The sequence below is a fragment of the Phyllobates terribilis genome, unplaced genomic scaffold (genome assembly GCF_046119375.1).
Source record: "Phyllobates terribilis strain yellow unplaced genomic scaffold, ASM4611937v1 Scaffold_11__3_contigs__length_659146591, whole genome shotgun sequence".
In the NCBI taxonomy this organism is placed as follows: Eukaryota; Metazoa; Chordata; class Amphibia; order Anura; family Dendrobatidae; genus Phyllobates; species Phyllobates terribilis.
This window is the reverse complement of record NW_027362771.1, coordinates 364,192,640-364,217,089: the sequence shown is the minus strand read 5'-3', so window position 1 is coordinate 364,217,089 and position 24,450 is coordinate 364,192,640. Positions and strand designations below refer to the sequence as shown.

At 40.3% G+C, this 24,450-nt stretch overlaps 1 protein-coding gene across 6 annotated transcripts in view; it reads left to right on the top strand.

The window, feature by feature from the left end:
• The window catches only part of ZNF280D (zinc finger protein 280D), a 99,816-nt gene that overhangs the window by 4,890 nt on the left and 70,476 nt on the right, over positions 1 to 24,450 (top strand). For all 6 annotated transcript variants that reach the window (XM_073652925.1, XM_073652924.1, XM_073652920.1 and 3 more), the window contains exon 2: positions 11,296 to 11,443. In XM_073652925.1, coding sequence (XP_073509026.1) covers positions 11,302 to 11,443 — 142 coding nt within the window. In that variant the 5' untranslated portion in view covers positions 11,296 to 11,301. The remainder of the gene's footprint in view (positions 1 to 11,295; positions 11,444 to 24,450) is intronic.

Genomic DNA, 24,450 nt, shown 5'->3' with positions numbered 1-24,450 from the left:
GACATCACTGCAAATGAGATTAGCTGGGTCATTCTATGTTCTATTCGTGAGCCGGAAGGTTTTTTTTTACAGTGAAAGCTTATAAAGGCTTGCTCTGACATTGTAAAAGTCACTTCCGGGTCAGAGAGAGCGCAGCTCGCCCGGCACAGTCTACAGGGCGGTGACGTCATTCAGAAGAGCAGAAGAATGGAGCTGGACACCAGAGAGCAGGGTAGGTGAGAATATTAACACACTCACACTACATTGCATGCACATACACACACATTTAATCAATAAAGTTAGTGGGAGTGCTGCTTTAATCTCATTTGCTTGCTGCTTTTTTTTGTTTTTTTTTTGGGGGTGGGCGGGGATTGGGGGTTGTGTGAGTCTAGTTTGGAAATTGTTTTTCAAATGCACAACATGTAAATTCTTTATGCAGAATCAGCACAGAATTCCTCCTTTGTAACTGAAATTGGTGAATTTTGCACCAAATCTGTATTAAAATCAGCATGTAAAGCACAGATTCAACTGCAGATTCTGCTTCAGAAAAGCTGCACATTGAGGTAGAATCAACACAATTTTCGCAAGTAGAGAATCCAGCCAAAGGGTAGCTCCCATCTTCAAAGAAAGATTTAAATTGAAAGTGCTCCCATTTTTTACATCATTCTCTTAAAGGGAATGTCTAATCAGCTTATTTGAATAAAGTAGTTTTTGCAATTTACCTTTTATGAAAAAATCATTCTCACAAATGGATTTTTTTAAGGGTTTTTTTCCTTTATAAACCTGAAATTCTGAAATCCTATCGTTCTGCAGATAGCCAACTCCAGCAGTATGTAATAGGCACACTGTGAAGATTCTCTTACCTTCTCGAGGGGTTGTCACATGACTGCAGGTATGCAATTTGGATGCTTGTGATTATTTTCCAATTGGCAACTTTTCCTGCTCCTCTCGGTTTGCAATTAAGAGAAGTGGGGATGGTTGTCGGGCACATGACTGCAAGTATGCAAACGTTACACACTACCAGGATTAAGCTATCTGGAGTCTGATAGAGTCACTGGAGAAATTTAGGTATAGCCCGGAAAACCATTATTAATTTTATTGTTTACTGCTTGTTGCCTAGGTTACTGGCCACTGTTACAGTTTGTCACTGGTAAGTGGAATCCTAGGCGAAGGGCGCAACACACGCAAGCACTTTTCTATAGAGCTTGTAAGGGCTGATCTGAAGCTGTTTGAATCTGGCCAGATTCAGTGATCCTGCTTCTAGTTGCAGCATCGAAAGAACACACTGTTCGGTGCAGCGGTGCAGTCATGCTGCTGATCCAGACTGTCAAGCAGTCAAGAGTGCACTTAACTCATCCCTGGCAAGCAGGAGACCTGGAGGCAGAGAAGCAATGTGCTTCTACAGAGAGACCATGAGAAAATGTCTTTAAAGAGTAATCATTGTGTTAATTTCTATTTTATAAATCAATAGTACATATGAAAATAAGTAACTTTGTAATATATCTGATCAGAGAAATCTGCTTCTTCCTCCTCCAGAACTGATCATTTTGTTTTTAAATCTCTCAGTTCACAGGTAAAATCTGTAGTCGATGAAGACAGAATGTTACATTAGTCAGATAGAAGATGGCAGTTGGTGCTTATACCATTTTATGGAGAGGACGAGGGGGAGAAGATCTGCCTCTAGCTTCTTCCTCCTTCTCCTCCTCCTCCCTCCTTGTATGTAGCATCTTATCAGTAGCAACTGTCATCTATCTCAGTAATGTAAGAATCTGTCTTCACTGATTACAGATTTTAGCCGTGAATTGACAATAAATGTTCAGTCAAGGAAGAGAAAGAAGCAGATTTCTCTGATAAGATAGATAACAAAATTGCTTATTTCCATATGTATGTATTATTGATTTTTCCAATCAAGATTAAAATGATGGTTACTCTTTAACCCCTTCACGACATCCGCCGTACCTGTATGGCGCAAGTTGGAAGCAGATTTATGGAGCGGGCTCCATACCCTGTAGGTGATGGCTGTGTGTCACAGCCAGGACCCGCCGCTAACAACTGCCGGTGGAGCGGTGCACTGCCCGTGATTGTTAGCCTGTTAAATGCCGCTGTTAATCTCTGACAGTGGCATTTAATACACAACGGCATGGGGGTGCGTCATTCTCTCCTCCCATTGGCGTGCCTGTGACGTCATCGCGGATCGCCGATGGGTTGTTATGACAGCCGGGGGTAAGCTGATGACCCCCATGCCTGTTATTATGGAGCTCCGTTAAAACCCTGCCTGTGGCCGGGCTTTGAAGGAAACAGTGATTTTTGCTATATGCACAGCACAAGCGATGGGACGATCGCATTTTCAAGACCCGTAAGGGGACTACCAATAACTGTGAAAAGTAAAAAAAATAAATAAAAAAAATGGCAAAAAAAACCTAAAATGTTCAAATCGACCCCTTTCCCCCATTGAAAATAAAGATATTAAAAAGGTACACATATGTGGTATCACTGAGTTCAGAAAAGTCTGATCCATCAAAATATAAAAACAATTAACCTGATCAGTAAACCAAAAAATTCAAGAACGCCAAAATTACGTTTTTTTTGGTCTCCGCAATTCCACAAAAAAGGCTGTAACAAGCAATCAAAATTTCCCATCTATTCCAACATGGTATTAATAAAAACGATGTCTCGCCCCACAAAAAATATGCCATCACACAGCTCCATTGGCTGAAAAATAATATTGTCAAGGGTCTCGGAAAATGGTGACACAACCCAAAACATAAATTTTTTTTTTTTTGGAAACTTCTGATTTTTTTTCACTACTAAAATAATAAAAAAAAACTGGACATGTTGGTTATCGCTGTAATCATATTGATAAGGAGAATCATATTGCATGGCTATTTTAACCACAATGTACACCATAAATACAATTCCCAAAAAAATAATTGCTTTTTTTTTTTCTTCACAATTTCACCCCACTTGGAATTTCTTACCCATTTTCCAGTATACTATGTGGTAATATTAATGGTGTCATTCAAAAGTACATCTAGTCCCGGAAAAAACAAGCCCTCACGTGTCAATATGTACAGAGAAATAAAAGAGCTATTGCTCTGGGAGAAGGGGAGGAAAAAATGGAAACACAGAAACGGAAGGGGTTAATAATCTTAAGTAATTTATTTATTGTAAAGCTTGTTGCCTGGGGGACAGTCTACTGCTGCAGTTTATCAACATGTCTGAACATGCAGCGTTCTTTTCTATTGAGCTTGTAAGCACCCCTATGAAGCTGGAACGCTTAATCCTGGCCAGTCTGAGTGCCAGTGTGCATCTGATGCTGCCTCCCATAGATGCAACAGAAGCCCGTAGTTCGGACCAACAACATGATAAAGTTGCAGGTCCAACCTGTGAATCAGGAGTGCCCACCGAGCAATCAGGAAATTGCGATGCTGAGATGTGGTCGCTTCTGAAATAAGATGAGACTAAGGCTATGTTCACACATCATGGTTTTTTGGCGTCAATTTTCTGCAGCAAAACCTGATCTTCAAGGGCATTTTGTTCAGGATTTTTCTTGCAGTTTTGGTACTTTTTTGATGCGTTTTTTCCTGCTTTTTTTCACTGTCCTTCTGTCTCTTTTTATGCATGTACATAAAGTTGTGTTAAAAAAAACAACGTATGGAATCGTTGATTGCTCCCTCGTGTGAAGAAAGGGTAGATTGGCGTGCAGATGGACCTTTTTGACATCCCCCTGTATATAGGACTATCTTAAGCTAGCTCTCTGTCAGTACCACCTGCCGTGTATTACCTCTTAAGGCCCCCTTCCTCTAGGAGCTGAAGTCCATCACATGATTTCTTGCAAGTTTTCCCCTTCCTCCTCCTGTCTTTGACTTATGTCTGGCTTAAATGTCTTAGGCCTGCTTCATTCGTTGAAAAGCTGTTATATTGATTATCTAACATGTTTCTGCTTATGATTCTTTGATGTATTACCTTGAAAAATCTCTTAATAAAAATCTTGAATTGGTAAAAAAAAAGAACCACATTCTATTTTGGCATCAAAAACGTTGAAAAAACGTTGATACAAATTTTGATGCATTTTTTTCACCACCCATTACTTCTTATAGGTGAAAAAACGCTGAAAGAAGTGACATACTCTATTTTCCAAAAAAACATGCAAGGCACAAAATCCTTAACAACAAAAAAACATGATGTGTGATCAGAGAATTCTGGTTTCTCATAGACTTTGCTGGTACTGCAAAAGGCAGCTCAAAATTTGCATAAAAAAAAACGCTGAAAAAACCATGATGTGTGAACATAGCCCTACCTTTTAAAAATGTAGGCTTTATTCTGGTTGTTTTGAGTAACATGCCCTCATTTCCCCCATTTTTGATATAACCCCACCACCAGATTTCTTATTTATGACCTGTATTTGCCACCTATCAAGGTTGAAATACGGAAGCGTCCATCCTTGGTTTATATTTATTATGGCATGTATCTCTCTTTAAAGGAGCGTCACATGTTGGGAAACCACTTCTGAAACAAATATTTACAGAGTGATCTAAGTCAGCCCATTTTTTGTAGGGTAATATTTTTACATCATATCCTTTTTTTCCTGCCAGGAAAGCAGTGATGTCTTTCTAGTCAAGGCTTTATTCTATTGTCCACTGATTGTAACTAACATCAGTAACTCTGTCTGCTGTGCTGCCTTTACTTCATGCTGATAGCCCTGTCCCAGCTTGTGCTAGAGGTATTGAAGGAAGGACTTTTTGTGAAGCATCTGTGGTTTAGACATTGTGGCTGCTGCAGAGCTACTACAACCCCTGGCAAAAATTATGGAATCACTGGGTTCAGAGGATGTTCATTCAATTGTTTAATGTTGTTGAAAAAAAGCAGATCACAGACATGGCACAAAACTAAAGTCATTTCAAATTGCAACTTTAGGGCTTTAAGAAACACTAAAAGAAATCAAGATTAAACATGTGGTACTCAGTAAGGGTAATTTTTTTCAGACCAAGCAGAGGGAAAAAATTATGGAATCACTCAATTCTGAGGAAAAAAATATGAAACAACCCTGTAAATTTTCATTTCCAAAACTAACGCATCAAATTAGATCTGCTAGTTAGTCTGCATCTAAAAAGGAGTGATCACACCTTGGAGAGCTGTTGCAGTGAACTGACATGAATCATGGCTCCAACAGGAGAGATGTCAATTGAAACAAAGGAGAGGATTATCAAACTCTTAAAAGAAGGTAAATCATCATGCAATGTTGCAAAAGATAAAACCTGGGAGTCTGAACTGAAACGTAAATTGATGTTCATGCAAAATGTAAATGCATGTTCACATAAGGCCACTAGACAGAGAAAAACCAGAAACAAGCAAAATGCCCAAATAACTGGAAGTAAATGGTTAAATCACACAGTGCAAAAATAATGATAAATAATAAAGGGTATTTAGTTAACATAATTTTGATCAAAATAATGTAAAAGCCATCCCACCACGTCACGGTAACCCTTATGGGACAGTCCTAACTCTAATATTAAAACCTTACCATTTGTCAAGTGACATACATATGGACAAGGGCAGAGAGACTGAACCCGTAGTAGAGACATAGACCTGAGAGGCAGAATGAACCTTTCAGCTCAGACAAATGGAGGCCACGCCCTTAAATGCACTAAAGCATACTAAACTGCAAAGAAAAAACCTGGGAGTCTGAACTGAAACGTAAATTGATGTGCATGCAAAATGTAAATGCATGTTCACATAAGGCCACTAGACAGAGAAAAACCAAAAACAAGCAAAATACCCAAATAACTGGAAGTAAATGGGTAAATCGCACAGTGCAAAAATAATGATAAATAATAAAGGGTATTTAGTTAACATAATTTTGATCAAAATAATGTAAAAGCCATCCCACCACTTCACGGTAACCCTTATGGGACAGTCCTAACTCTAATATTAAAACCTTACCATTTGTCAAGTGACATACACATGGACAAGGGCAGAGAGACTGAACCCGTAATAAGAGACATAGACCTGAGAGGCAGAATGAACCTTTCAGCTCAAAGGGCGGCCTCACTCTTAAATGCACTAAAGCACACTAAACTGCAAAGAAAAAACCCGGGAGTCTGAACTGAAACGTAAATTGATGTGCTTGCAAAATGTAAATGCATGTTCACATAAGGCCACTAGACAGAGAAAAAACAAAAACAATCAAAATACCCAAATAACTGGAAGTAAATTGGTAAATCGCAAAGTGTTGCAAAAGATGTTGGTTGTTCACAGTCAGCTGTGTCTAAAATCTGGACCAAATACAAACAACATGGGAAGGTTGTTAAAGGCAAACATACTGGTAGACCAAGGAAGACATCAAAGCGCCAAGCCTGGAAACTTAAAGCAATATGTCTCCAAACCAGGAAATGCACAACAAAACAAATGAGGAACGAATGGGAGGAAACTGGAGTCAATGTCTGTGACCGAACTGTAAGAAACCGCCTAAAGGAAATGGGATTTACATACAGAAAAGCTAAACATAAGCCATCATTAACACCTAAACAGAAAAAAACAAGGTTACAATGAGCTAAGGAAAAGCAATCGTGGACTGTGGATGACTGGATGAAAGTCATATTCAGTGATGAATCGCGAATCTGCATTGGGCAAGGTGATGATGCTGGAACTTTTGTTTGGTGCCGGTCCAATGAAATTTAGAAAGATGACTGCATGAAGAGAACATGCAAATTTCCACAGTCATTGATGATATGGGGCTGCATGTCAGGTCAAGGCACTGGGGAGATGGCTGTCATTACATCTTCAATAAATGCCCAAGTTTACATTGATATTTTGGACAGTTTTCTTATCCCATCAATTGAAAGGATGTTTGGGGATGATGACATAATTTTTCAAGATGATAATGCATCCTGCCACAGAGCAAAAATTGTGAAAACATTCCTTGAAAGAAGTCAATGTCATGGCCTGCGAATAGTCCGGATCTCAATCCAATTGAAAATCTTTGGTGGAAGTTGAAGAAAATGGTCCATGACAAGGCTCCAACCTGCAAAACTGATCTGGCAACAGCAATCAGAGAAAGTTGGAGCCAGATTGATGAAGAGTACTGTTTGTCACTCATTAAGTCCATGTCTCAGAGACTGCAAGCTGTTATTAAAGCCAGAAGTGGTGCAACAAAATACTAGTGATGTATTGGAGTGTTCTTTTGTGTGTTTATTTTTCATGATTCCATAATTTTTTCCCTCTGCTTGGTGTGAAAAAAATTACCTTTACTGAGTACAACATTTTTTATCTTGATTTCTTTTAGTGTTTCTTAAAGCCCTAAAGTTGCCATTTGAAATGACTTTAGTTTTGTGCCATGTCTGTGATCTGCTTTTTTTCAACAACATTACACAACTGAATGAACATCCTCCGAGCCCTGTGATTCCATAATTTTTGCCAGGGGTTGTAGTAGCCCATTCAAATGAATAAGCAAAAGTTATACATTGTGGCTTGGAATTTCTTAGGGCTCTTCTGGCTAATGGAAGGAGGTCCTGAACTCTGACTGATCTCGTTGGGCAATAAGGAATCACACTTCTTAGTCTATGGTCATGCTAAACTAATTCTGAAAGACATACCTCATGAATTCTGCACTTAGGTTGTTATGGTGGACTAATCATTTTAACAAGTATCCACAGGATAGTATCAGAAAATTCAGTAGCACCATAAGCAAGTAGTGGTTGCTAAAAAAACCTCTTTTGGTGCTTGATAAAGGTTTCAGTTGTTGCATGGGTGTTTTACATATTTCATTATTTTAAATGTGAATTACTAGAGTGCTGACTCAATTTTTTTGATTTGTATCCATGTGATAAGTATTAGGTTGTTGCTAACTGGGGTTCTGACTACCGAAACTCTAAGGATCCCAAGACTGAGGCTCAGGAGTCCTCCATTTTAGTAGCAGAAAGGTCCCATCTGTACGCCTCCACTTCACTGATTGTCTATAGGATTGGCAGTACATTGGTACGTGTCATTATTTTGGAGGGCTACAAACATGTAGCTTTCCAGCAGGCACCAACAAGTGACCTCCATTCACCAGGATATTACAGTTCATATAGGGTTATAAAAGAGTAGATCTTTCGAGTGATTCAGCATCTACAGAAAATGTAAAATCCACTTTTTATTGAAAAAGCACATTAAATAACATTCATAGAGCGTATCCCTGTGAAAAAATGCATCTGACACATTTTAAACCGCCTATGGGCTCTTGCCTTCATCATTCACTTGGAAAATCAGTCTTTATCCATTACAAAAGAGAGTGCCTTACCAGAGTCCAAATTTTGTATTTTTTCTCAATTAAAGACTAATGTTCAACATTTTTAATTTTGTTGAAAGCATTGTCTAACATTTTACTCTCAAAAGATGCAAAAATGAATCACATGTGCCCATTTTCATCAATTTGGTACAAAGTCTGCCAGCGCAAAAGGGAAAGACCAGATAAGAAATTGACTTTAAAAATAAATTGAGGTCTTATGTGCTTTTTTTCTCCCTTTAATCAGACATGGGTTTCTATTTTCAAGTTGGATTTGCAGTCTTTGGAAGCTGTCAAAATCTTTAGTTTGAATTGTTTTTTATTTCTTTTTTTAGTTGTAGCTGAAAACAACAGATTCAAAACTAATTTTGCAGTCATGCCTAAAGTGCATGTCCCAACCTGATCGGCATCCAAACAGAAGGCAATAATGTCTTGATTTTCTTTTTTAATATTTTAAAATGTTTACTTAGGCTGTGTGCCCCCGATGCTTTTTTAAGTGTTTCCGCAGCGGCAATGCATGGTAGAAGGCCTGCTATGGTGCCCAATGATAATCCGCATGTGCACATGCTGTGGAAATTTCCGCTGCGGATTATCATTGCGGAAAAAAACGCAGCACTACCAATTATTTTGCGGAAGTGCTGCGTTTTTGCTGCCATTGACTTGCATGGAATCCTCATCACTGCATATGTAGATGCGCATTCCACGCTTTTCATTGTGCGGATGGTACCCGGGTCTGGAGGAGAGGAGAATCTCCTCCGGACCCGGGTACCATAGAACCTGTGAAAAAAAGAATAAAATAAAAAAAATATATTATATTTACCTTCTGACGGCCCCTGCTGCGCTCGTTCTCCCTTGCCGGCAGATCGCGTTGGACTGAAGGACCTGCGCTGACGTCATAGTCATGTGACGGCAGGTCCTTCAGTGCAGTCTACCGCGAGCTGCCGACAAGGGAGAAAGGAGCGAAGCAAGACTGCGGGGGCCATCGGAAGGTAAGTATAGATTTATTTTTTTATTTTTAACCATTCTTTACGGTCACACTATATAAATCCAGGGCGGTTGCATGGATTTATATAGTGTGACCAAGCTGACAAGCACTTTCCAAGTGATGCTAAAATCGCTTGGAAAGCGCTTGTCAACCCGCATGCGGAAATGCATGTGAAGAAATGGTTTAAAATAAAAAAATGAATCTATACTTACCTTCCGATGGCCCCCGCAGTCTTGCTTCGCTCCTTTCTCCCTTGTCGGCAGTTCGTGGTACACTGCACTGAAGGACCTGCGCTGATGTCATAGTCATGTGACGGCAGGTCCTTCAGTGCAACGCGATCTGCCGGCAAGGGAGCGGAAATTTCCGCAGCATGTGCACAGCACATGCGGATTATCATTGGGGAACATGGCAGGCCTTCTACCATGCATTTTTTAAGCGTTTCTGCAGCGTTTTTGCCGCTGCGCAAACGCTTAAAAAACGCATTGTGGGCACACAGCCTAAAGAAAACCATGATATCCACTATAAGGCTATGTGCCCACGTAACAGATTTGATGCAGAGCGTTTTTGCCTCTCTCTGGCAGAAAAAAACGCATGCAGATTTACATACGTTTTTTCTGCCAGAGAGAAGCGTTTTTCAGCGTTTTTACATGCGTTTTCGCATGCGTTTTTTCAAGCACTTCCAAGCAATTTTGAGCATCACTTGGAAAAGTGCTTGACAAGTTGGTCAAACAATATAAATCCATGCAACCGGCATGGATTTATATTGTGTGACCAACTTAGATGCTTTAAATGCTGCATCTATAGTTAAAAAAAAAAAAAAAAGAATTAAAAAATTAAAAATAAAAAAAAACTGTATAGTCACCTCTCCGGTCTCCTCCCGGCCACGTCCTCTCTCTTCGGCGTCCTGCGGGACCATCAGCTAATTAAATGACGTTACCACAGGTCCTGCAAGTACAGCGCGGGACACCGAGGAGAGAAGACGCCACCGGGAGCAGACCGGAGAGGTGAGTATACAGTTTTTTTTATTTTTAACTTGTTTATTTCTTTTTTTCACCGTGTGGTAGCAGGGATGAAGAGGAGTTGTAGTCTCCTCTTCATCCTGGGTACCACACGCGCCACGATTACGCTGCAAATTCGCGGCCATTGAATTTAATTGAAACGCAGCAAATCCACATATACCTGCGGGTTTACTGCGTTTCAATTTTCCTCAGTGGCCGCGAATTTGCAGCGTAATCGCAGTAGAAATGGTCATGCTGTGTTTTGCAACGCAATGCGAATTTGGCGCGCTAATTAGCGCATCATGTGCTCAGCACATCCGAATTCACATTGCTTTGCATGGCAGACGGTCTTACAAGTGTTTTCGCGGCCGTAAAAACGCCACAAAAACGCTACAAAAACGCTACATGGGCACATAGCCTAAATGGTGTGCAAAGATAAATACGCATGCTCACCTCATTGATCCCCCGCTACTCCTGTTCTGTTGCTGGCTGGCCCTCCTGCCAGACGCCACATGTGACCTCTGTAGCAATGACCTCAGTGGTGTCTGATGCAGCCTGGATGGGTTATAGCAGCTACATGTCCCTGTATTGGAACGTCTTCAACGCTGTAGGAAGTAGAGAATAGTAGATGACATCTGAATGGAAATCATGGGGGATCAATGAGGGAAGTATGCCTTTATTTTTGTACACTGCTATGAACTGGTTTAAACATAATTTTCTTTACTGGGAACCCTTTTGCACTAGGACTGTATGGTGTCTTACATGGGTCACCCTCAAATCACAGGTTAGTTGTGTTCACCCCAAAAGTTCTCTTTGCCCTATAAAAAAAGAAAACAAGCACCATCTGATCATTGGGGAAAGGAAAACCTGTGACATTGGAGCCCTAGGCAAAAGGAAAATTGTGTAGCATGCGCCATTTCATACCTTTGGGTCCTTTGCGGTGTAACACGTTTGTTTTGTTTGGGTTTACCCACATTTTCATTATCTTAAAATACTTTTTTGCAAAATATTGAATTCTGTCAGCTTACTCCTTGATTATTAACTCTTCCAATGCTTGTGTTTATTAGTAAACGATGGCCGAATTGTTAATGGAATGTGAAGAAGAAGAGCTAGAACCATGGCAGCAAAAATCTAAAGCCATTGTGATTGATGATGAAGATGATGACGAACCAATTTTTGTTCGGGAGATTAGTGTTTCAAAGACAACCAATACTAGTAAGGCTTATTTATTTCTGTCTTCTACATTCAGAATAAATAATTGTATGTAGTAAATTGCAGGGCTGTGGAGTCATAGTCGGTGTCCATTTTGGTGGAGTCGGAATCGGAGTCGGTATAAAATGGACCGACTCCAACTCCCAAAATATATAATAAATTGGGTACAGTAGTTCAATGCAGTTTGTGGGGAGTATTTTTTCATAAGAATTTGGGAAAGTTATGAAATGTTCTATAAATGTCTGTCCTATTCCTGATCTAAGGGTCTAGACTTTTAGCTGAGATGAATCTGTGCTACAGTTACTTTATCACTTAAACATGAGCCATGTATGAGGGAGGTGGAGTCGGTGTCATGGAAATTGAGGAGTCGGAGGTTTGGCTTACCGACTCCACAGCCCTGGTAAATTGTTACAGATAGGCCACGTTGAGTATTCGGTCGGTATTTGTAAGCCAAAACCAGGAGTGGGTGAAAAATGCAGTAGTGGCTTGTTTCTATTATACTTTTCCTCTGATTGTTCCACTCCTGATTTTGGCTTACAAATACTGATATAAAATACTGACCAAATACTGAACGTGCCCTAAAACAAGTAAAATCTTATGTACATTAAAGAGATATACACTCCCTGACAGAAGTTATGTCGCTTATCCATGTTATGTAAATAAAAGCTTATAACATGACGTTAAATTCATCCATTGGTTTTATAAATTACTCTTTTGAAAGCTGAAACCCTCCAAAATTTGGTTTAGGTAAAGAAAATAAATTGGCATCAATGCTGAAATATTGATCATTTAATGAACGCAGAATGGTCAGATTTTGGGAAGACAAAAGTTTTGTCGCCTGGTCATATAATGCACCCAATCTTGGTTTACATCCTCACCAGTGCTCAGTAAATGTTTGGTTAATTGGTGGGTGTGTATAAAAAGAAACCCAGCACCCCAGACCTACACTTGAACTGCAACTTGAGCCCTGACAACATGCCAAAAATCCACCCTGCGACCAAAGCCTTGATAATCAAGAGGCTGAAGACCAGATCCACTGCAGAGGTGGCTGGTACCTTTAATGTGTCTCAGCTTCAAGTACAAAGAATTAAAAAAAGATTTGAAGAGACTGGAGATGTGTTTGACAAGCTCAGGTCCGGCAGACCCCGCAAGACAACTGCTCAGGAGGAACGTTTGTTGGTTAGAAAATCCAAAGCAAGCCCCTCTTCCACTGCAGCAGAGCTCCAACAGGCCTGGTCACCTCAAGTCCCTGTGTCAACTAGAACAGTTTGTAGGATTCTGTCTCGAAATGGCCTCCATGGTCGAATCAGTGCCCAGAAGCCAGCACTAAACAAAAGGCAAATAAAAAACTGTGGCATTTGCAAAGTCCAAAAGCCTGCTAAACAGATGGACGCTGGAAAAATGGCAGAAGGTGGATTTCTCTGATGAATCTTCAGTAGAATTACACCACAGCCGCCGCAAATACTGCAGGAGACCTACTGGAGCCCGTATGGATCCAAAATACACCCAGAAAACAGTTAAATTTGGTGGTGGAAAGATCATGGTCTGGGGTTACATTCAGTATGGGGGTGTGCGAAACATTTGCAAGGTGGAAGGCAATATCAATAGTCTAAAATATCAAGAAGTATTAGCTACCTCTTACATTCCAAATCATAAAAGGGGTCAAATTCTGCAGCAGGATGGTGCTCCATCTCATCCATCCATCTCTACAACAAAGTTCCTCCAGGCAAAAAAGATCAAGGTGCTCAAGGACTGGCCAACTCAGTCACCAGACATGACCATCATTGAGCATGTTTGAGGTAGGATGAAAGAGGAAGCTTGGAAGACAAAACCAAAGAATCTAGATGAACTCTGGGAGGCATGTAAGACTGCATTCTTTGCTATTCCTCATGACTTCATTAATAAATTGTATGAATCATTGTTGAACCGCATGGATGCAGTCCTTCAAGCTCATGGAAGTCACACAAAATATTAAATATGACTAATAGCACCACAACTTCATTCATCAATGTTATGCAACATATATTTGTATTTTAAGATAATTATTTGTTTGAATATCACAATACTTTCTGTGGGCGACAAAACTTTGTCTTGCCAAAATCGAACCATCCTGTGTTCATTAAATTATCAATATTTCAGCATTGATGCCAATTTATTTTCTTAACCTAAACCAAATTTGGGAGGGTTTCAGCTTTCAAAAGAGTAATTTATAAAACCAATGGATGAATTTAACATCAGGTTATAAGCTTTTATTTACATAACATGGATAAGCGGCATAACTTCTGTCAGGGAGTCTACTACAACCTTATTCTCATATAATAACATCCAGGTAATGATCAGAATAATGCAACAGTTTATTTTATCAGGAAATCATCGTCATAACCATATGAGGGTTTATTGACACCATTTTGGAGTGTATATAACTTATCATCTAACTTTGTATAAAGAGAAATAGAAGAGAAAAAAAATGTAATTCAGCAATTATTTTTTTATTTTATTTTTTATGTCATGAATATTATTTCTTAATTTCCTGCACAGATAAAATGTTAAATTTATTCCATGGGTTAGTACGATTACAGCAGTGAGAAATTTATAGTTTTATTACTTTTCTACCGTAAATACACTGAAAAAAAAAAAAAATTCTTTTTGATCTGCCATATTTTGAGTTTTAAATTTTAGAGCTGTGTGAGGGTTTTTTCTTTAACAAGTTGTAGTTTTCATTGGAACGTTTTACATAATGTTCGATTTTTTTTTTTTTTTTTTTTAAACTTTTTACTTTATTTGTTAATCCCTTAGGGGGATTTGAACCTGCAATCCTCTGCTTTCTTGTACTGGATACAGCAATATTTCAGTATTGCTGGATATAGGAAATATCATAGTCTACTTTGAAACCCATCCACAGGCTGGGTTTCACTGTTGCTCCGTGATGGCAGACACAGGGATCTTCTACAGATCTCTGGCTGTCATAGCAACCCGCATATAATAATGCACCCCCTTACTGACCCTGATAATGCCAATGTTAGATACTGACAGTGGCATTTAACAGGTTAAAAGTCAAGCTCCATTCAGCAGTAAGGCTGCTCCATGCACCCCTACATGTTCTTCGGATGTAGGGAAAGGGTTAAAAAGCGACACTTTTGGATTTGCTGGACGTTGGAACTGTGTATGGCCGCAGTCTCACTGTCGAAAAAATAAAGTTTTTTCATGTTTGTACTTGATGTTTAATAAATGTCTTCAAATATACAAGGTTGAATAGGGAGCAAATGGTAGTAAAAGGATCCAATAAGAGTCTATACAAATATAGGTGCATCTCACTAAATTAGAATATCATCAAAAAGTTAATTTATTTCAGTTCTTTAATACAAAAAGTGAGACTCATATATTATATAGAGTAATTACCAACCGAGTGATCTATTTCATGTGTTTATTTCTGTTAATGTTGATGATTATGGCTTTCAGCCAATGAGAACACAAAAGTCATTATCTCAGTAAATTAGAATACTTTACAACAGCTTGAAAAATGATTTTAAAATCCGAAATGTTGGCCTACTGAAATGTATGTTCAGTAAATGCACTCAATACTTGGTCAGGGCTCCTTTTGCATCAATTACTGCATCAATGCGGCGTGGCATGGAGGTGATCAGCCTGTGGCACTGCTGAGATTTTATGGAAGCCCTGGTTGGTTTGATAGCAGCCTTCAGCTCATCTGCATTGTTGGGTCTGGTGTCTCTCATCTTCCTCTTGACAATACCCCATAGATTCTCTATGGGGTTAAGGTCAGGCGAGTTTGCTGGCCAATCAAGCACAGTGATACTGTTGTTTTTAAACCAGGTATTGGTACTTTTGGCAGTGTGGACAGGTGCCAAGTCCTGCTGGAGAATGAAATTTCCATCACCTAAAAGCTTGTCGGCAGAGGGAAGCATGAAGTGCTTTAAAATTTCCTGGTAAACGGCTGCGCTGATATTGGTCTTGATAAAACACAGTGGACCTACACCAGCAGATGATATGGCTCCCCATACCATCACTGATTGTGGATACTTCCCACTAGACCTCAAGCAGCGTGGATTGTGGCCTGTCCACTCTTCCTCCAGACTCTGGGACCTTGATTTCCAAATGAAATGCAAAATTTACTTTCATCTGAAAACAACACCTTAGACCAATGAGCCACCGTCCAGGTCTTTTTCTCCTTGGCCCAGGTAAGACGCTTCTGGCGTTGTCTATTGGTCAAGAGTGGCTTGACACAAGGAATGCGACACTTGTAGCCCATGTCCTGGATACGTCTGTGTGTGGTGGCTCTTGAAGCAATGACTCCAGCAGCAGTCCACTCCTTGTGAATCTCCCCCAAATTTTTGAATGGCCTTTTCTTAACAATCCTTCCAAGGCTGCGGTTATCCCAGTTGATTGTGCGCCTTTTCCTACCACACTTTTTCCTTCTACTCAACTTTCCATGACTATGCTTGGATGCAGCACTTGTGAACAGCCAGCTTCTTTAGCAATGACCTTTTGTGGCTTACTCTCCTTGTGGAGTGTGTCAATGACTGCCTTCTGGACATCTGTCAAGTTAGCAGACTTCCCCATGATTGTGGAGCCTACTGAAACAGACTAAGGGACCTTTTTAAATGTTTAGGAAGACTTTTGCAGGTGTTATTTGTTAATTATTTTGATTTACTGAGATAATAACTTTTGTGTTTTCATTGGCTGTAAGCCATAATCATCAACATTAACAGAAATAAACACTTGAAATAGATCACTCTGTTTGTAATGACTCTATATAACATATGAGTTTCACTTTTTGTATTGAAGAACTGAAATAAATTAACTTTTTGATGATATTCTAATTTAGTGAGATGCACCTGTATTATGCTATGAAATAAGCGTCTCTACTGGGAAACGTCATACAAATTTCAATCACAAAACTAATATGACATGATAAATATACCAGTTTTATAGTTGAGTTACAGAAAGGGTGAAGCGATGCAAATTTCATTATGGACTACAGTGGAGAGAGCTACATTAATGCTTTCCCATCTCTTACCTTCTAGAGTACTGAATAAAGAGCAGTCCCAAATATGGGGGTGCTAAGGATGGCTGGGGGCTTCCTAGGATGCCATCACAGGTCGCATGTGGCCCCTGGCCACAGGTTGTGCACACCTGCTCTCGTTCATCTCTCTGGTGTTACAGACAATCACAATTTGGCCAGTTCCATTTGTGTCGTTATTGTAAAATGTTGAGCGAGCTATCCATTGTCCATGAGGACTATATTGAGAATATGCATTTTGCACATGTTTTATAAATAGTAAGTGCTAAATCTTTTTTTGTGTGTGTTTTACATTTTGTATATATTCTTGCATAATTTAATTATGAAAGTTGAACGATTCTCTAGCTGTCAGAAACTGCTAACAATTCACTTAGCTTCCAAACAAGTTTCTTCTAGCTGAAAGTTTTCCTTTGCCTTCCTGAAAAAAAGTACCACTTAAAAAGTGCATCTTAGCCATGACATGGTCAATAAGTATATTACGATTTCTCAGTTAAGGGAAAATATTGAAAAATATTTACACTATATGAAGAATTTTCTAATTCAATCCCCAAAAATATACAATAGAGAGTTCCTGTTATTCACTATGCCTTTTAAAAGCTCATTCTACTGAATGTGTTGATGGTAATTACATGTCATCTATGGGGTCCTTTTCCATCTGCAAATGCTTTGTTACAGACATAAAGATTAAATATAATGATCTGGCCATGATCCAAGCATTTGGACACTCATCAAGTAAAGAGTATGGGGATAAATACTTATAGTAGTGCTTGTGCCAGTTTTACAGCAGTCCATAATTTTAGAGGCCTTTTATCTCAGGGGCTGTGAGACATTTAAAGTAAATGTTTGCAACATCAGCAAAACAAAGGACTGTTACTACGTGACACCAGTGGCAGATTTGTCTTTGAGCTATCTCAGACAGCAGGCCCCGGTGCCAGCTGCAACTACTGCACCTTGTATAGGTAGCTCAGATTATACAAATCTCCATCTGAAACTCCGATTTCTGCAACAGATTGCCTAGTAGATGGGCAGATTAGCCCTCTAAAATCTACAGTTTGTGTAATTCTTGCCTAGCTATATCAAAGTCTTCTTTCACTAGTGTTTTGTTTGGGTTTTTTTTCTGAGAGTGATCCATGCACTTTGATTTGATTTGCTGATCAAACCATCTAAGATGGACATGTCTGATGGTCTGCAAAAAAATAAGACTCAGACTAAAAAAATAATAATGGATAGAACACATACGTATGTGAAATCGGATGTGTTAAAGGGGCCTTACATGCTATAAACTACTGTGCTAAACGAAGGCATACTTGTTCATCAACTGTGAATAGAGATAAAAGGCTGAAGTTATTGGCTGCCTCATTTATACAGGGCAGATTTGGTCAGTACTTTGCATCAGTGTTTGTATGCCATTACCAGGACTGAATCTTAAACACGGAGAAAAAAATGGAAAGGATCTATATTTGTCTGTTTTTTTAGCTTTGAAATACTTGTGAGCACTTGTTTACGGGTGCATTTTGGAACAAAATTAACCATCTACAATGCCTTGTGAAAGTATTTGGCCCCCTTGAACTTTTCTATCTTTTGCCACATTTCTGGCTTCAAACATAAAGATGTAAAATTAAAATTTTTGGGGGAAGAATCAACAACAAGTGGGACACAATTGTGAAGTGGAACGAAATTTATTGGATATTTTAAACTTTTTAAAAAAATTAAAAACTGAAAAGTGGTGCGTGCAATATTATTCGTCTCCTTTACTTTCAGTGCAACAAACTCACTCCAGAAGTTCAGTGAGGATCTCTGAATGATCCAATGTTGTCCTAAATAACTGGTAATGATAAATAGAATCCACCTGTGTGTAATAAAGTCTCTGTATAAATGCACCTGCTCTGTGATAGTCTCAGGGGTCTGTTTCAAGTGCAGAGAGCATCATGAAGACCAAGGAACACACCAGGCAGGTCCGAGATACTGTTGTGGCGAAGTTTAAAGCCGGATTTGGATACAAAAGATTTCCCAAGTTTTAAACATCTCAAGGAGCACTGTGCAAGCGATCATATTGAAATGGAAGGAGTATCAGACCACTGCAAATCTACCAAGACCCGGCCGTCCCTCTAAACTTTCATCTCGAACAAGGAGAAGACTGATCAGAGATGCGGCCAAAAGGCCCATGATCACTCTGGATGAACTGCAGAGATCTACAGCTGAGGTGGGAGAATCTGTCCATAGGACAACAATCAGTCGTACACTGCACAAATCTGGCCTTTTTGGAAGAGTAGCAAGAAGAAAGCCATTTCTCAAAGATATCCATAAAAAGTCTTGTTTGAAGTTTGCCACAAGCCACCTGGGAGACACACCAAACATGTGGAATAAGGTGCTCTGGTCAGATGAAACCAAAATCGAACTTTTTGGCCACAATGCAAAATGATATGCTTGGCGTTAAAGCAACACAGCTCATCACCCTCAAAACACCATCCCCACTGTCAAATGTGGTGGCGGCATCATGGTTTGGGCCTGCTTTTCTTCAGCAGGGACAGGGAAGATGGTTAAAATTGATGGGAAGATGGACGGAGCCAAATACAGGACCATTCTGGAAGAAAACCTGTTGAAGTCTGCAAAAGACCTGAGACTGGGACGGAGATTTATATTCCAGCAAGACAATGATCCCAAACATAAAGCAAAATCTACAATGGAATGGTTCAAAAATAAACGCATCCAGGTGTTAAATGGCCAAGTCAAAGTCCAGACCTGAATCTAATTGAGAATCTGTGGAAAGAGCTGAAAACTGCTGTTCACAAACGCTCTCCATCCAACCTCACTGAGCTCGAGCTGTTTTGCAAGGAAGAATGGGCAAGAATTTCAGCCTCTCGATGTTCAAAACTGATAGAGACATACCCGAAGCGACTTGCAGCTGTAATCGCAGCAAAAGGTTGCGCTACAAAGTATTAACTCAAGGGGGCCGAATAATATTGCACGCCCCACTTTTCAGTTTTTCATCTTTTAAAAAAGTTTAAAATATCTAATAAATTTCTTTCCACTTCACGATTGTGTCCCACTTGTTGTTGATTCTTCCCCAAAAAATTAGAATCTTATATCTTTATGTTTGAAGCCAGAAATGTGGAAAAAGGTAGAAAAGTTCAAGGGGGCCAAATACTTTCACAAGGCACTGTATATTTGATTTAAAGGTGAAAGTTTGATCATGCTGCAGTGGGAAGCTCCATTTCAGGATTATACTTTCACTCTAGATACAGTGGCATGTAAAAGTTTGGGCACCCCTAATCAAAATTACTGTTAGGCTATGTGCCCACGATGCAGAAATGCTCAGGATTTTTTCCTGAGCGTTTCTGCATCTCTCTGGCAGAAAAAGCATGCGGATTGTACATGCGTTTTCCTGCCAGGGACATGCGGAAGTGAAGCGTTCTTCACTTGCATTTCCGCATGCGGGTTGACAAGCGCTTTCCAAGCAATTTTAGCATCACTTGGAAAGTGCTTGTCAACTTGGTCACACTATACACTGTGTTCCAAATTATTATGCAAATAATATTTTCTCAGATTTTCCCAAATTACCTATATGAATTGCAGTCATTGTAATTTTCCAGTCAAATAACTATTAGAGTACAATTGAAAGGTTTTTGTACAAACTGCCTATGATAACAGTATATTTTTAAAAAAATAAAAAACTCAAACTGCACTCAAAATGCATGTTCCAAATTATTATGCACAGGAGAGTTTTCAACCTTTTCATTTTAATAAAGAACAAAAAAATGGTCATTTTTGAAATGATAAGCATTAGCAGGTTATTACAAACTGAAATCAAACAGTTTTCAACTCAAAACTTTATTCTAGGTGATGTTACATTTGCACATAGGACCGCTTGTTCGAAAGGAGCTTCTGAACTCTCTCGTCCATTGAATTTGTCAGGTTTTGGATGGTTTCTGCTTCAATTGTTTTGCATGAGGACAGAATACCCTCCCAGAGCTATTGCTTAGATGTGAACTGCCTCCCACCATCATAGACACTCCTTTTGATGATGCTCCAGAGGTTCTCAATGGGGTTGAGGTCAGGGGAGCATGGGTGCCACACCATAAGTTTGTCCCCTTTTATGCCCATATCAGCCAGAGATGCAGATGTGTTATGTGCAGCATGAGACGGGGCATTATCATGCATGAAAATGATCTGGCTGCGGAATGCACGGTTCTTCTTCTTGAACCATGGAAGGAAGTGCTGTTTGAGAAACTCAACATACATTATGGAGTTCATCTTTACCCCTTCAGGGATCCTAAAAGGGCCGACAATCTCTCTCCCCATGATTCCAGCCCAAAACATTACTCCACCTCCTCCTTGTTAGCGCCTTAGCCGTGTTTGCATGGGGTGTCCATCAACCAGCCATCCTCCACTCCATCCATCTGGACCATCGAGATCATTTCATGCATGATAATGCCCCGTCTCATGCTGCACATAACACATCTGCATCTCTGGCAGCTATGGGCATAAAAGGGGACAAACTTATTGTGTGGCACCCATGCTTCCCTGACCTCAACCCCATTGAGAACCTCTGGAGCATCATCAAAAGGAGTGTCTATGATGGCGGGAGGCAGTTCACATCTAAGCAACAGCTCTGGGAGGGTATTCTGTCCTCATGCAAAACAATTGAAGCAGAAACCATCCAAAACCTGACAAATTCAATGGACGAGAGAGTTCAGAAGCTCCTTTCGAACAAGCGGTCCTATGTGCAAATGTAACATCACCTAGAATAAAGTTTTGAGTTGAAAACTGTTTGATTTCAGTTTGTAATAACCTGCTAATGCTTATAATTTCAAAAATGACCATTTTTTTGTTCTTTATTTAAAATGAAAGGTTGAAAACTCTGCTGTGCATAATAATTTGGAACATGCATTTTGAGTGCAGTTTGAGTTTTTTATTTTTTTAAAAATGTACTGTTATCATAGGCAGTTTGTACAAAAACCTTTCAATTGTACTCTAATAGTTATTTGACTGGAAAATCACAATGACTGCAATTCATATAGGTAATTTGGGAAAATCTGAGAAAATATTATTTGCATAATAATTTGGAACACAGTGTATAAATCCATGCAAATAGCATGGATTTATATAGTGTGACCTGAGAGAATGTCAAAAAATAAAAAATAAATCTATACTTACCCTCCGATGGCCCCCGCAGTCTTGCTTCACCGTCCTGGTTGCCGGCAGCGGTACACTGAAGGACCTGTCGACGTCAGCGTTGCGTGACCCGTCACATGATTATGACGTCAGCGCATGTCCTTCAGTCCTTCGCGAACTGCCGTCAAGTGAAGAGAAGGAGAGCGGGGGCCATCAGAAGGTAAGTATATATTTATTTTATTCTTTTTTTTAGTTTTCTATGGTACCCGGGTACGGAGGAGAGTCTCCTCTTCTCTAGACCTGGGTAGATTAGAACGCATGGAAAGCGCATCTACATATACAGTGATGCTTAATCCATGCGGTCTAATGCAAGTCAATGGCGGCGAAAACGCAGGACTTCCGCAAAATAATTGGTAGTGCTGTGTTTTTTTCCGCAATGATAATCCGCAGCGGAAATTTCCGCAGCATGTGCACAGCACATGCGGATTATCATTGGGGAACATGGCAGGCCTTCTACCATGCGTTTTTTTTAAGCGTTTCTGCAGCGTTTTTGCCGCTGCGGAAACGCTTAAAAAACGCATCGTGGGCACACAGCCTTATTGTGAACAGTTAAGCAAGTTGAAGATGAAATGATCTTTAAGAGGCCTAAAGTTAAAGATTACACATTTCCTTTGTATTTTAGGCAAACACATATATATTTTCATCTTTTACATTTTAAAAATTACAAAAAGGAAAATGGGACGATGCAAAAGTTTGGGCACCCTGCATGGTTAGTGCCTAGTTGCACCCCCTTTTGCAAGTATCACAGCTTGTAAATGATTTTTGTAGCCAGCCAAGAGTCTTTCAATTCTTGTTTGAGGGACTTTCATCCATTCTTCCTTGGAAAATTCTTCCAGGTCTGTGAGATTCCTTGGTTGTCTTGCATGCTTTGCTATTTTGAGGTCTAACCACAGATTTTCAATGATGTTCAGATCAGGGGACTGTGAGGGCCATTGTAAAACCTTCAGCTTGCACCTTCTGAGGTGGTGTATTGTGGAATTTGACGTGTGTTTAGGATCATTATACATTTGTAGAAGCCATCCTCTTTTCAACTTCAGCCTTTTTACAGATGGTGTTATGTTTGCATCAAGAATTTGTTGAAATTTCATTGAATCCATTCTTCCCTCTACCTGTCAGGATCTAGGCCTGGAATCTGTTGTTTCTTTTGCCCTTAGTTAACATGGATCTTTATGTTTCACATCGGCCATCTTGCTTCCTGCCAAAGCTATATATAAAGTCAGCACCTGCTCTGTTTCCTTGCTTGTGTATTATGTTGTGGACCTTGTTCCTCTGCAGTCTCAAGCCTGGACTTACGATCCCTGTTGGTCCTTTCCTAACGGCGGAGTCCTCTGCCGACCTGCACGTCTGGATCCCCGCCTGGTGACCGAGTGATTGCTAACACCCGACTTCAGAAATCTGACTACACCTGCGGTTATGTAATAACTCCCGCCAGCTTGTGTTCCTCTGCTCTGCAAGAGAGTCTGTCAGTGCCGGACATCTTGGTGCTCTCATTGCTCAGTGACTTTGCATGCTGTATTGCCAAGTGTAAGCTCTGCCGCTATTGTCTGTTGGATTGGCTAAAGACTCGTCTGAACTTCTATGCTATATTGCATTCAAATCATCAATACAATATCACTTGTTTAGCCCTTGTGTCTGCAGTCTCTTTGACCTAGCTACTGGTATCCAGTTGTATCCACTAGCATCGTGACAGGATACACAAGCCAGCTAAAATGGATGCCGCTGGGTCAGAGACTTTGGACTTGCGTGTTAAGAAGCTTAATAATGTCACTGTTTCTGTACACGCTGAGATGCCGACATGGAAGATCAGAATAGAAGGCCTAGAGGGTCAAACAAAATTTGATGTGCAAGTACTTGGTCAGACCATTCAGGAATTGCGTGCGCGGGTTGCGGCCCTGGAAGCACAGCCCCAGACTTCAGTCCCTGCCATTCCCAAACTACCGCCATTCAGGTTTGGTGGCGACCGAGATAAGTACCGTGGATTTCTGAACCAGTGTCGTTTATTTTTTGCTGCACATGCCACACAGTTTCCTACGGATCGATCCAAAGTATTGACTATCATCATGTTGCTGACTAACAAGGCTCTTGCCTGGGCGAACCCCTTGATAGATTCGCAGGATGCATGTCTGAATGACTTCAATATGTTTATCAACGCCATGGGGCAGATGTTTGAGGATCCGAACCGTTGCCTTACAGTGGAGACGGCCCTGCTGAACTTGCGTCAAGGTAAACGCCCAGTGACTGAGTATGCTATGGATTTTAGAAGGTGGGCCCAGGATACCCCCTGGAATAGTGCAGCAAAGTACTCAATATTCAAGAAGGGGTTGTCCAGTTCTATCAAGGATGAGCTTGCACGTGCGGAGGCCCCCACCGCTCTAGGCGACTTCATCAATCATTGTATTCGCCTAGATGCTCGCATCTCCGAACGAAGACTAGAGAGGTGGTCTGAGATGAACCGCAGCAATAAATCGCTTCTACCTTTCCTTCCCAAGGAGATTCTGGATCCAGGTCCACAGGAGTCTGCACCTGAACCGATGCAGGTAAATTCCCTACTAAGTCGAGCAAGTGACGAACGGAAGGAATTTCGTTTAAAAGAGAATTTATGTTTCTACTGCGGAAAGTCAGGACATTTTATTATCAATTGTCCCAGCCGTTCTCGCAGAATAACCGCAGCCATGATAGAACGCGACTTCTCAGACTCACGCTCCGAGGTTTCCGAACCAGGGCCACCCGGAATTGCAGCAGCTGTTCCGGACTATGACTTTTCAGACATGAACTCTGTTACATCCGAAACGGTGCT